Here is a 13386-nt window from a genome sequence, read left to right as displayed (position 1 = left end):
TAGTATGATAAAAAAGCAAGTCTGTCCCCAATGATTAATAAAATATTTAAATTGGAATATCTCAGGCTTTGTATTTATAGAAAACGAGCCACTTATTACCAATGTGTTTGCTCCGCATTTTCTATAATTGAAGAGAAATCTTAAATGGGCAATAAAATTTTGAATACATACAAAATCTTAATAATTGAATCAAATATGGAGCCTGTGACCTTTGGCATGATTGAAATATAACCTAATTTAGATGTTACCTAACCTCCGTAACGAAAAAAATACTGTACCATGTTTACAGGTGCATATTTCTTTAAATACAGTAATGGTGTGGGTTAAAATTCTTCTACTACTCTCTGAATACCTCTTCATCAAAATAATATAAAAAGTTTTCCAGTTTTGCAAAGTTCATATCACTGCATTTCTTGTTTTGGAATTGTACCCCTTTTCGTGGAATGGCCGCCCTAATAATACTCCACCTGGTAATGCGGACACGGAGAGAATCGGAAATTGGATATGAATAGATTACGGCATGTCAATGACAGCCAGGAAATAGGAAATAGGAAAACTGCAAAAACACCTGGCCCGATAGGAATATAAACATAAATAAAATAGATGCACACAAAAGAAAAAAATCAAGAATAACATGATGAGGTGACACCTAAACAAAATAGCTAACAACTGTAGTTGCATTACACAACAAATTATAAATGTATTGTTAAGAACACATGAATAAAGGGGAAAAATTGAAGACAATAAAGAAATACTAGCCTGTGTGTGATCCAAGACTTGAAGTCATCCAATAAAAGGAAACAGACGTCGCCGAAACTTGAATAACAAAAACTGGTGACTGGGGAAAACTGAATATTGTCCGAAGAAAATAAAGTCACCAAGTAACAAATAACCGTCAACAGCCGTCGCTGAATCTTGAATACCAAAACTAGTGGCTGGGGAAACTAAATAATCCGAAGAAAATAAAGTCACCAAGTAACAAATAGCCGTCCCCAAATCTTGAAACCACAAAAGTGATGACTGGTAACCAGTGTACAAATAACAATAAAGAAGTAATAATACAGTGTAGCTGCTAAAACTGCGGGTAAATATATCCGCAGCTACAAAGCTGAATGACTTCTCACTGAATGCAGCTCGATGGAATTAGTCTCCAAAACATCTTTCATAGAATATACATGTGTGTGCCTAGATACACAGCAGCTAAGACATTCCTTAACCCATGTGCAGACACAAGACCCAAACAAAACGTTGATGTATTACCCTAAAAGTTAATAGCACCACTAAAACAAACCATTTGCTACATAAATACAATTAATTATCTTAATTGTAGTTTTTCGCGAAACCGTGCAGATTCAAGACCTCCTCTACGATTTTGTCAAGCTAGAACTTTTGACAAATTTCTAAAATCGTAATCCGCAGGCCGTAGAATTATCGTGGATGGCATTGCACAGTTCCTGTACGGACATTACTCGGTGAACTTGCGGTGATCGTGGTAATGGGTGAGCCAGGTCTTGGTCTCTTTCCCTTTCACCTTTGATGGCTTTAAAGTACATAACATAAGTAAAGATGTTTAAAACTTCAAGGCGTGTGGCAACTGCAGTAGGACTGAAAGGACTCTGAACAGTTACTTTTAAACCGAAAACCGATTTTCCCACATGACCTCAAGATTATGTCGAAGATATGAAACTGCATCCGCACGTAATATAAACGTACTCGCAAGAACCCGTAGCTACATGTACATACGATGTCAAAAAAATCGCACGGAAAATCGTATACGATTACATCGCACATGTACATGTACGGTGCCCGTGGCAAATGTAAACATGTTGAAACATAATTGTCAATCAAATCATAAGAAAATTTACTTTTGCTTTTTCGTTACTGTTTCAATTTTTCAGAAACATCTACTCTCCCAAGTCTAGCCACAGCACCAAAATTGTCCTCCAAGACAAACAATTCACTCACCATAACGTGGCAAAAGTGGTCGTCGCTGGGCGACTTAAGGGGTGGTAGTGCTCACAGCTACGTCATTAGAGCTTGGCGGCAGGATGGCCAACCCAGTAGCGTAAATGTAACAGTATCATCAGAAAATCATACAGCCACTATCGAAAATCTTTATCAGTACACAGAGTATGATATCACTGTAACAATAAAGAATAATGCAGGATATCATGGTCTTCCTAGTCCACCAACCGCTGCAAGGACATGTGGAGGTAATTAAGATATTTTCACGGGGATTTGCCTTATTTGGTTTTATAATCTGAATCAAGTACACATGCACTTCAAAATCCCATTATAATATTGTCATTGTTTGATGTCCAGTTTTTTTTTTTTTTTTTTTGTTTTTTTTTTTGCTGTTGAAGTGATTAAGCATTCTTTCAGTTCCCGCGGCACCACTGAAACCAAACGTCACTTCCCTTCTTGTGCCATCAAAGAGGAATGCTTACATAGAACTTAATACAACGGTGCGTAGGTCTAGAATTATGACTTTCTACATATTCTTTAATCACTGAAATAACATTGCTGGTATTTCTGGTATTGCATATAGCTACAGGTATTTTTAGAGTACAGTATTTAAGTCACAAAGTATCTCAGTTCTACCTTTTCTTGAAAAGATGTTTGTATGAGACCAGACATATACTGTCATAATTCTTCAGTTCGTTTCGCAATATTGACTCTTTCAATATTGAAATAACTGTGTTGTTAAAGAAAATGTTACCAGGTGTGATTGGACTCGGACCAGTAGCTGTGTATCAAAATGAATAGAATGCAAATTGATTTTTTTAAAAATAAAATACATATAAATTACATGTTTGAGCCACATTAATTCAGGTACTCGTAACCATTTATTAATTAATTAAATAATTTAAGGGGATGAACCAAGCGATCCATAGATGTGATGGATTTGAAAAATTGACTGTTCGATATGAAGGAGAATTCAACAATGATACCACAGACGTGCTACATGTCAAGGAAACACAGCTGATTACAATTACCAACCTCACAACATATAGTAAATACACCATCTACCTGACAGCAGTTAACAACTTACATTTGGAAGGACCACCAGTGACAGTGACTCATAAAACACCTGAAGGGGGTAATGGTTTTATTCAAATACATTTTGAAATCCTACTTACTCAGTATCTGGTATAATTTTAATCCATTGCCTATGTAATTAATTATTTCTGCTTGTGTGAAAAGAAGTGGTACAGTTATTCTTGACACAGGATTACTGTGAACTTTTGACTGGATTATTATTTAAAATAACTACTGTATGATTGGAATTTTCTACGAAACACTGTTATTGTATGAAAACAGTTCCACCAAAGATGGCGGTACCAGAAGTGGCATCCACAGGAGACAGCTTCATAGAGATAGCATGGCGTGCGCCTTCCACTCCAGGTGGAGTTATCGTCAGTTACGAGATATCGTACACTCAACAGTCCAGTCTGTGGGATGAAACGGTGGCTGATGCTGACAGTTCTAGTACAATTATTGGCAACTTGCAAATCAATACGACCTACATGATTCGAGTAAGTAATTATCATTTCACTCATAATGTCCGTCATTTTAATGAACAAAACGAAACTTTTATGTTTTATGAAAAAAACAAACAAACAAACAAGTTGTTACAGTATTTCACCGAAGTTCTACATGTACTACAGTGTATTAATTTATTACTATATTTCCCAGCGTGAACATTATTATCTTTATAGATCCGTGCCAGTACTGCCGTCGGCTACGGCGAATATAGCGATCCAATTCAGGAAACAACTCAACCAAAGAGAGGTAACCCAATACTGCCAAAAATAATGGCTTCCCTGAGCAATTTTGTGTAGCAATTGTTTGCTGGCATCACATATATTTATACATGTGCATGCATGATGACTGCAAACATCATATCGTGCTATATAAAGTTTGCAGAACAATATGTATATGTATATGTTTCACGCTCAAGTGCCTCTTTCTTACATCATGGTTCAAGGTATTTATCTAAATGGTAAAATATTCAAGGATCTTAACCTAATAGTGTTATTTTCCTTCCTAGAGTCTTCAGCCCATGTCACAGGTATAAATGGTAGTGGTGTAGCAGGAGGTGTGTTGGGGGTTCTGGTCCTGGTGGCGGTAGTTTTGGCTGTAGTTGTCATATACAAAAGGTAAATTTAAATAGACCTAGGAATCAAGTTAAATGAGTAAAATAATGTATGTATACATGCATATACAGTATATAAAATGCGCACGCGTTTATTTAAAGAAATGAATTTTACTGAGTTGCCTAATACAACATCTATTTATTCACAAATCATACAGCGTTCACATGCAATTAACAGGTATATGCAAATGCCTTTATTATTTCACTTTGTTTCTCTGTATGAGAGTCTTATTCATGTCCAAATTTTACACTGATAACTGTGTACTTGTATTGCAGAAGGCGTCGCCCAGACGAGTCTGATAGAGTTAATGTCTTTTCTGAAATGCAAGGAGGACAAGGTAATATAATTTTGTTGATTTACGTATCTGTAGCATTTACAGCTTTAAGTATATTCCTTTTTCAATGGAAAACCAATGTATTTGTTTCCCTGTGGTCCCTTTTATAACTTCAGATGAGCTTGTACATGTAGATGGATTACAGACAGAAAGTGTGTGCGAAGACACGGAAGACGAGCACCTCTACGGCAATATAGATCAAAACACAAAAATCCCTGTAGATGACATTTTTGAGGTCATGAAATGGAAAAGCAGAGATGTTCTTAAGGCTGAATATCAGGTATGTGTGTGTCTGCGCAATGAAAAAATATTAACAGGAAATCTCCCAAGTGGAAAAAAAGCTAGTGTTTAGATTGGCGTGGTGTACTCCTGGATTGTGTACGCGTGCATGGCTTACATAACTGTCACTGAAAAATGTGAATTTATAAAATGAAATGTGTTCAATCTGCCATTGTACATGTATGCCTAAATAAATGCACAAACGAATATAAAACAAAACCATTATCAACTATTTTTAGAAATTCCCTACCACATTCATCTGTCCTTGTGAAGCCGGCCAAAAACGAGAAAACAGACTAAAGAACAGGTTTCAGAACATTATGCCATGTAAGTCATCAGAGTTTAAAGTTCAAATAAAACGTTTTAATTACAGCTTCATGACCCAGTTATGGGGTACAATAACAGCGAACCTTCAAATTTTAATATGTTGGTATTAAGTTTTTTAAGAATGATTTATTTTCCATCAGACGACCATAGCCGAGTTGTACTGGACCTTTTACCAGGCGATCCCAACTCTGACTACATCAACGCAAACTTCATTGAGGTGAGTTGTTTTAACAAACTTTAACTTATTTCTGTTATTAAACATCGCCATGCTTTTGGTTCTTTCAAATACCCAAATGACACACGACATTAACAACAAAAAATTAACTCAATGAGGTTTAATTTTATTATTTTATTTCCTTAAACGTCAGTCGTCAGGAATGATGTAATAAACATCCCGGTACCGACCATGTGACTTATAAAACCCTTGTATTAAACACAAGAGTATTGTGTAGAATAGAGCATAGTACTGACCAAAAGCCTAGAATTCGACAAAAGGTATAATAGTTTCGTTTACAACTGAGCTAGAAGCCAAATGTGCACTTTCTAATTTCAGGGATATAAGAGACCACGTGCATTTATTGCCGCACAAGGTAAATTTTGTATTTTGAAATATACATATAAATACAAACACACACAAGCAAGCGGACGGACTCACAAACACACACTTTCGAGGTGTTATTTTCCTAATCCCTTACTTGTAAAGGCAAATATGAAACGTGCTGAATGGTCTCATTATTAAATGTACTTAAGAAGCTGCACATTTTCCGGTTTACATGTAGGTCCTAAACCGAATACCGTGAAAGACTTTTGGAGGATGATATGGCAAGTGAACTCACCACAAATTGTAATGGTGACGAAAACTGTGGAAATGGGCAAGGTATGCCAGTCACCAAAGAATTATTATTATTATAAGTTAGATGAAATGGTGCATTTAGAAGTGTCTGCTAGATATGAAGTACAGTGTACTTGGTAGATGTTAAAATACAATTGCTAGAGTCGAACTTACCAAACGCTTCAAAGTTACGCGGTTAAGAATGACTTTCTCCATGTATTGCATACCTTGAGCTATCATTTTGGGCGAAAACCTAGAACATATGTAAATAATAGTGCTTTCTCAATTAAGCAAAAATGTGAACAGTACTGGGCAGACGAAGGAGTGAAACAGTTCGGTGAAATAGAAGTGACTATGCAGGATGAAGTTCATGGACAGGACTATTTTGTCCGAAATCTGAAGTATTGTAAGGTAAGCAAGATTACTGTAACTCGCCCACATGTCATATTAAACCACCTAAAGCTGTTATGCCTCACGTGTTTTATCTATAGTTTAATTGAAAATTTGCCTAAAGGGTAATAATGTGAATACTCCTCTGATTTTCCCGTAAATATATCAAAGCCTTGATGTTTTCTTGAAGGTTGGAGAACTAGAAGTACGTACTGTTAAACAGTTCCATTTTACCGGTTGGCCTGATCATGGTGTGCCTATTGATTCAACAGCGTTGATAAAATTCCGAGAGGAAGTTAAGAAATACCAAAATCAGGTTCATGACCAAGGACCTATCATTGTACACTGCAGGTAAAACAGGACTTTCTTAATTTCACTCGCACAAATTAATGTTAATCAACAAGAATCTTTAACTTTGTATTTGGTTTATTTTTACAACATTCTACAAGAGATTTTACATCATTGTATTCTTCACGACAGCTGAGACCATAATGGGTGTCGGGTTGTCCAGTAATTCTTACGTAGCAATTAACAAATCAATATTGAATTACTGATCGAAATGTGTCTCCGTTACATTTAAGTGCTGGGGTTGGTAGGACCGGAACCTTCATTGCACTGGACTACCTGTTTGATCAATCGCATGCTGAAGGAAAGATCGACATTTATCAACTCATCCAAGGAATGCGAGCATCGCGACCGAAGATGGTGCAGACAACGGTATAGAGCTACATCGTAGAATGCTAGTGTGCGAATTAAAAATCTCAAAACCTTGAACAGGGGTTAAACAATGGGTTACCTATATCAGTTGGACTTTTGGTCGTCTTAAATGTGTTATGTGTAACGATAATATATAAGGCGAGGCTAGGGTCCAACATTGGTTAGTGCAATTAATAAATGAATAATAGAGAGGCTTGAAAGACTGCATTCATTGGTAAAAAATGAGAGTCAATCATCATTTGTATATATATTGTATTTGAATGGTGTTTTTGTTACAGGAGCAATATTACTTCATCCATGACGTGATGTTGGAAGAACTGCATTGTGGTTTAACCTCTATACCAGTGCAAGACTTTGCCACTCGTCTGCGGAAACTGAGACAAAGAAATAAGTCGGGACTAACCAAAATGGAAGAAGAGTTTGAGGTAGGCCGTGAACAAAATTTATTTTCGTTGTATGTTACCTCCGCCAAGGTCATGATTTCATCACCGTTTGTCTAATTGTCTGTTCGTCACTAGTGTAACCCCCCCAAAAAATAGTAGATGGGTTTTGATGAAAAAATCAGGAAAGGTCACAAGTAGACCAACTTAAAAATGATAAGATTTTGGTGTTGATCCTTATCACCATCCACCCTACGTGTATTTTTTTAAAGTAAAATGCAGCGTTGCACAAGCTTCGTATTTTTGTCAATCCGTCCTGTCATGCATGCGCAATTAGCTCCACCCCTTTGACTTCTTATGAATATGAAATACTTAGTCGAGACTGATGCAACGTGTGTAATTTACTACTATCCCATTTTTACTACTTCTGCCCACTGTATCGAACAACTAGCACAATCAATAACAGTGCCACCTGTACTATTTCATCCTTGTTATCGGTATGCCACTGATGCAATCAAATAAGTTGACTCTATATCTATGATTTTATTATTAATTAATAAAGAGTAATGGGAATCTACACGTAGTTGCCTTGATGGGGGGCAGCGCTCGGTGATCGTTTAAATAATTTTTCAATGCTTTCAAAAGTTTTAAATACATGCGATGTTTTTATACATTGAGCCACCACCTAGGAGACATCATTAACCATTCATGACCCAAATACATATTATTATTATTGCAATTATTATTGTTATTGTTTTTGTAGTAGCTGTTGTTGTTGTCATTAATAATTATCATTATTAATGTGTGCCTAATTATTTTTTTCTGCCGAGCAGATACTGAACCTTATGTTGCCTGAAATAGAAGAAAGCTCCATCAAGACGGCCTTGGAACCTATCAACATTGAGAAGAATAGAATGAGGAATATTGTAGCAGGTAGCATATTCACAAAACCCCTTCAGTTGTACTTTCACAAATTTTCTCAATTATCCTGTTATTTGCATACTCGTTTACTTATTTTTAAAGAAGGTATAGTATGTTTGGTCATGTCTTTTACCCTTTACCCTTCAGATGCTGCAACGTATGTGTGTGTGTGCTATTTTTAATCACTAGTCTTAGTAAGAAACTAATTAAAGCTTTCGTGAGATAGTGTTCTATGTGAACAGGAAAATAATGTATACTGTGTTTTTTAGGTAACCACTGCAGACCGTACCTTGTATCACACGCCAAGGAGAGCACCGACTACATTAATGCGGTGTTCATAGACGTAAGTTTTAAGATTTATTAAGGAAATGATAATCGTTTAATGTTTACTCATGTAATTATATTTCATTTACTCATGACACACTATACAGTGTAACTCTTCCTCACAAGCTTTGGTGACGTATATGTGAGTATTGTTTCTTTTCGATTGTCAAGATCGATTCATACTGTGTTTTTTAATTTGTCTGTTTTAAAGGTAACAAAAATATGTTGGTGTCATTATTGTACAGTAAGATATTGTTTTTAAACTTGGACACATTAATTTTATGATCATTTTATTGAACCTTTCAAGTATGAAATAAATCTACATTTTGTAGGGTTACGAACGCCGAGATGCCTATATCGTGACGCAGATGCCTCTGCCTGATACGATCGTTGACTTCTGGAGTATGTTGTATGACCAGCAATGTGCGACTATAGTTATGCTGAATGAAGGGAACGAAGATAGCAAGGTAAGAAAAAATAAATAATCGCACGAATTTAGATATCGGTGTATTCTACTCAACAGTAAATTTTTTGCTAAAGTTGATTTTAGATGGTTTAGATCCAATTACGGCTCTTTTGAGACAAACCGTCTATTAGTAGTAGGTACGTTTATTGAGACATGGCAACCAAAAGGTTGAATTTATACATAAAATGGAGTAAGAATAAAATTTACTAATTTACAAATTAAAATATTGATATATAATTTAGGATATGCGAATAGAACTTAATGAGATTAAAAAAAGGATAAAATAAAATAAATAAATAAAATAAATTTTTGCACAGGCACCTGAAAGTTAGAGTAAAAGAGAAAGTCTGTTTTATACTTTACACATTTATTCCCCACTGCCCGATAACATACCTGACAGCTACATTGGCTTTTTCCCCAGACAAATGCCGTGTACTGGCCGGCGGAAGAGATGACTACTCACGGGCATTTCACTGTGGAAGTGATTTCTACACGTCAGATTGGGGAATCTATCACCATCAAGGAGTTGAAGTTGGTTAATTCAAAGAGAGTAAGTGCCTTTTTCATAACCCTTAGCAAAATTTGAGGCTTCTTGCAAATTGTTTGCGAAAATTAGCTGTAAATTCGCAAGAAGGAATTTTAGTATTCAAACGAGATATACTAGATGTGCTTTAAATTTAATAGGATATGCAGACGTTTGCACACTTGCCGCTAATTTTAGATGCTCCTGCAAGTTTGCAGCAACAATTTTTCTGCAACAAATTGCAAACAGTTTCGTGCAAATTATCTAGTTTTCATCAAATTTATGGCAAATTTGCTGCAAACTTTTCATTTTGTTAAGGAAAAATGTACGAGTAGATTTTATGCTTGTTGATCCTGGTCGCATTCTCAATAAAATTTTACAATTTATTAACCAATAAATTAATATTTCAAAATATTATATTTGGATGTATTTTTGGATAATCAAGCAAAATGTGTCATATGAATAGTAACTTATCCTTATTTAAACAGTCATTTCAAAAATTGATCGGTAAACAGAACAAACCATTCACTCACAATAATACTGTGATTATTATTATTTAAATTTCTAGCACTCGGATCCTTCAAGAACCGTCTGCCAATTCCAGTTTCATGACTGGATGACATCAGAACCAGTGCCGCCATCACCGCGTGCGTTTCTTGAGCTGTTTGACGCAGTTCAACAATGGCAAAAGAGAAGTGGAAACACTCCCATAACTGTTCACTGCATGTAAGTTGAACGTACGCACAGACAGCTAGTCCGCCCAATTTTCAGAAGAAAGTTCATTTATAAACCTTAATTGTGTTATAAGTCACTGAAGTCAGCAGTAATTATTTTCACAGTAAATTTAATTGAGTTCGCACTGTGGAATTGCGCTGGGGCGGACTAACCCCTCTTTCCTCTAACTTACACCTGCCTATTTGCTGATTATCTTTTTTGAAACCGAAAACCGTATCTTATAATTAAATGTAAATTGATTGAATATGGACAATTACAAATATGTTCCTTCATTGCCACCTATTCTTCTTTTGAAAAACCTTACAACATCTATTGGTATTTATTTTCTAATCTGTTGAATGTAATGCACGATCATACCAAAAGTCATCTTATCTTTTTCAATATTAAAGGAACGGAGCCCACCAGAGCGGGTTGTTCTGCGCCGTGGCTCGCATATTGGACAAGCTGAAAGTGGAGCAGGAAGTTGATGTTTTCCACGCGGTGAAGGCTGTCAGACAAAACAGACCACAGCTGGTCGATAGCAAGGTAACATGCATGCACAGCGTTAGAACAGTGTAATATTTGTCACGTATATCTGTTTGGGTTGATATTCACTAAAAGTTGAGACCGTGTGTAACACCCGTAGTGTTAGAAAAGGAATAGTTGGAATAATATATGATGTTTATTCTCCTCTCTGTCTTTACCAGTTATATAATAATCGTCAATCAACGACGGTTTAAACTGAATAAATAAATAAATAAATAAAATACTTAACTGCTTTAATGCAATAATTACAATGGGAATAATCTAGAATGCTGTAATTGAGAAATCTGCACTAGCACAATACAGCACAATTTAGGCACCCAACATCTTTGAGACAACTAGCACAATTTGTGTAACATGAGACAGTAGAGAAAGCATGAAGCGCATTACTCCTTCAGACTATTTGATTGAACCTTAAACATGTTTTACTGATAACAATTCTACTGCACACGACAAGGTGTGTCATAAAAAAACCATTAAATTCCACAGCAAAGAACTAGTACAGTGTAGATGAATCGATTAAAATTAATGTGGTCAAACTGCTTCTCAGTAAGCGTTAAACTGAAAAACAAGCCAAAAACAAGCGCATCTTAATTTCTTTCTAGTTACAAAAAAATGGCATTAAAAACAATTTTACTCACATTCCTGGTTGGACAGGGTTCTTAAAAGATATACACTAGGCTTGAACAACTTCTGGGATCATCAAAACACGTTTTCTTCTTCACAAGAACTGAACAAAGGAATGTGCTGTGCTTTCTGGCTAGGAAATTTAAACCCCCTCAAGAAATCTCATTAAAAACAATCAGAAGAAAATCATATGCTTCTCAATACTTCCTATCAGCAATAGGGGGCAGCACCTTACAGCCTACTCTTATTAGCCATTGGCAATACAGGGCAGAACTTAATAGTTTGATTAAATGTTCAGCTATGTAGAAATTTGCCAGGTGTTACACCGTGAATATTCAGATGACGTTCCGATATATAGTTACGTACTTGACAATATATACATAACACTTTGAATTAACGTATTTACTCCCATCCTCTTTAAACCCACCATTTTTATATTCGCATACACTGTATAAATGATGTCAATATACAGTACAGGTACATGAATTATATTTATCTTGTAGGAGCAATACTATTTTTGCTATGAAGTGGTTGAAGAATACGCCCACAGGTTCGACACGTACGCCAACTTCCAGATGTAGGATTGAAGACGTAACCTTTACGGCCTTCATCGAGATGGAGAGCAAAGACTGTTACACACTAGTGCAATTCTTATGATAAAAGTACATTATTTGTTTCTGCCATCAGTGTCTTTTATCAGGGGTTTAATAAGACGTTTCTGACCCCCCTGGCCTTTGCCTGTGTGCCTGCTACTTTATAGGGAGGGGAGGCGGGAAATCACTGACTCACATAAAATATTGTCATAGTATTTGTTCCCCGATAACAGCGTAATATGTATAACTTAGGAATTAAGAAACGACTTTATTTCCCTGTTTTAAAAGCTTTTGATAAAATCACATCAATATAGTCAATTAATCCGTTAGGTATTTTATAATGGTATGACATATTTTAAAACTATGCAGAATTGACAATTATTATAGCACAATTTATTCAAGAGCGTATGAATGTGGAATTACGTAGATCGAAAATACATGTATATGATGATGGTTCTACATGTACATGTATAAGCATGATCATATTTTAAAATATTCCAGTGTCAAAACAATCGGCTCCTTACTGGTGTTAAGTTGCTTATGCCTGGAGACCACAATGATCTATTAATGCAAACAATGTGCTTGTTAGTTTAATTTAGGTAACGTTACAATAGTATCATGAGTGGTTTCATTTTTTTTCTCTTAAAGGGCAGCCTGCACTTTAAACGTGCCCATAAAGCTCACAATTACATGTATAGTTCATGTCGGGGGTTGTTATGTTAATAGACTATTCCAGTTACAGTGTTCACGATGAAACTTTTGCAGAAATTCAGACACACTTGTTCTCAGGCTAGCCATATATAAACTTAGTGAAAATGGAAATAAAGTAAATGGAAACAGAACACATTTACATAGTTACCCAAGGAGTGATTATAGTTGGAAGATTAAAGTAATTAATGCAGTTAATGCAATTACACCCTACTAAAAACCAGTATTACGACAGATATTCTGAGAAATAACCATGTATACATATATTTGTATTAACTAAGGATATGTATACCTTCTTGTTAGTTATGTACACACATTTTACCATTCTTAAGAAATTCTTTGGAAAGCATTCATCTTTATAGATGTTATGACATTCTCTCAGGCTTCCTGTTTTTCTTTATTATTATTATTATTATTATTATTATTATTATTATTATAACCAATTAACGTTTCTTACCTTCGCAGGTATTTCCACAGCATAAAAATGATAGATGGCAATACCTTGACAATAACAATCTAGATTAGTTATGAGAATAAATTATAATGATCAA

General features: G+C 35.5%; 1 protein-coding gene across 3 annotated transcripts in view; it reads left to right on the top strand.

Annotated features, from left to right (window-relative positions):
• The window catches only part of LOC106164705 (uncharacterized), a 78098-nt gene extending 64712 nt beyond the window's left edge, over positions 1-13386 (top strand). For all 3 annotated transcript variants that reach the window (XM_087015394.1, XM_087015398.1, XM_087015406.1), the window contains 23 exons: positions 1899-2213; positions 2383-2465; positions 2872-3100; positions 3322-3536; positions 3720-3792; positions 4052-4160; positions 4433-4494; positions 4608-4771; positions 5010-5097; positions 5238-5314; positions 5651-5687; positions 5877-5974; positions 6221-6340; positions 6510-6670; positions 6901-7036; positions 7315-7461; positions 8250-8349; positions 8607-8680; positions 8994-9128; positions 9549-9677; positions 10219-10376; positions 10775-10910; positions 12038-13386. In XM_087015394.1, the coding sequence (XP_086871520.1) occupies positions 1899-2213; positions 2383-2465; positions 2872-3100; positions 3322-3536; positions 3720-3792; positions 4052-4160; positions 4433-4494; positions 4608-4771; positions 5010-5097; positions 5238-5314; positions 5651-5687; positions 5877-5974; positions 6221-6340; positions 6510-6670; positions 6901-7036; positions 7315-7461; positions 8250-8349; positions 8607-8680; positions 8994-9128; positions 9549-9677; positions 10219-10376; positions 10775-10910; positions 12038-12115 (2924 nt within the window). In that variant the 3' untranslated portion in view covers positions 12116-13386. The remainder of the gene's footprint in view (positions 1-1898; positions 2214-2382; positions 2466-2871; positions 3101-3321; positions 3537-3719; positions 3793-4051; positions 4161-4432; positions 4495-4607; positions 4772-5009; positions 5098-5237; positions 5315-5650; positions 5688-5876; positions 5975-6220; positions 6341-6509; positions 6671-6900; positions 7037-7314; positions 7462-8249; positions 8350-8606; positions 8681-8993; positions 9129-9548; positions 9678-10218; positions 10377-10774; positions 10911-12037) is intronic.

This window comes from Lingula anatina, chromosome 1 (genome assembly GCF_051362555.1).
Source record: "Lingula anatina isolate TDL-2025a chromosome 1, LinAna3.0, whole genome shotgun sequence".
NCBI classification, from domain to species: Eukaryota; Metazoa; Brachiopoda; class Lingulata; order Lingulida; family Lingulidae; genus Lingula; species Lingula anatina.
Note: the sequence above shows the minus strand (reverse complement) of the source record. Positions and strands in the feature narration are given on the sequence as shown.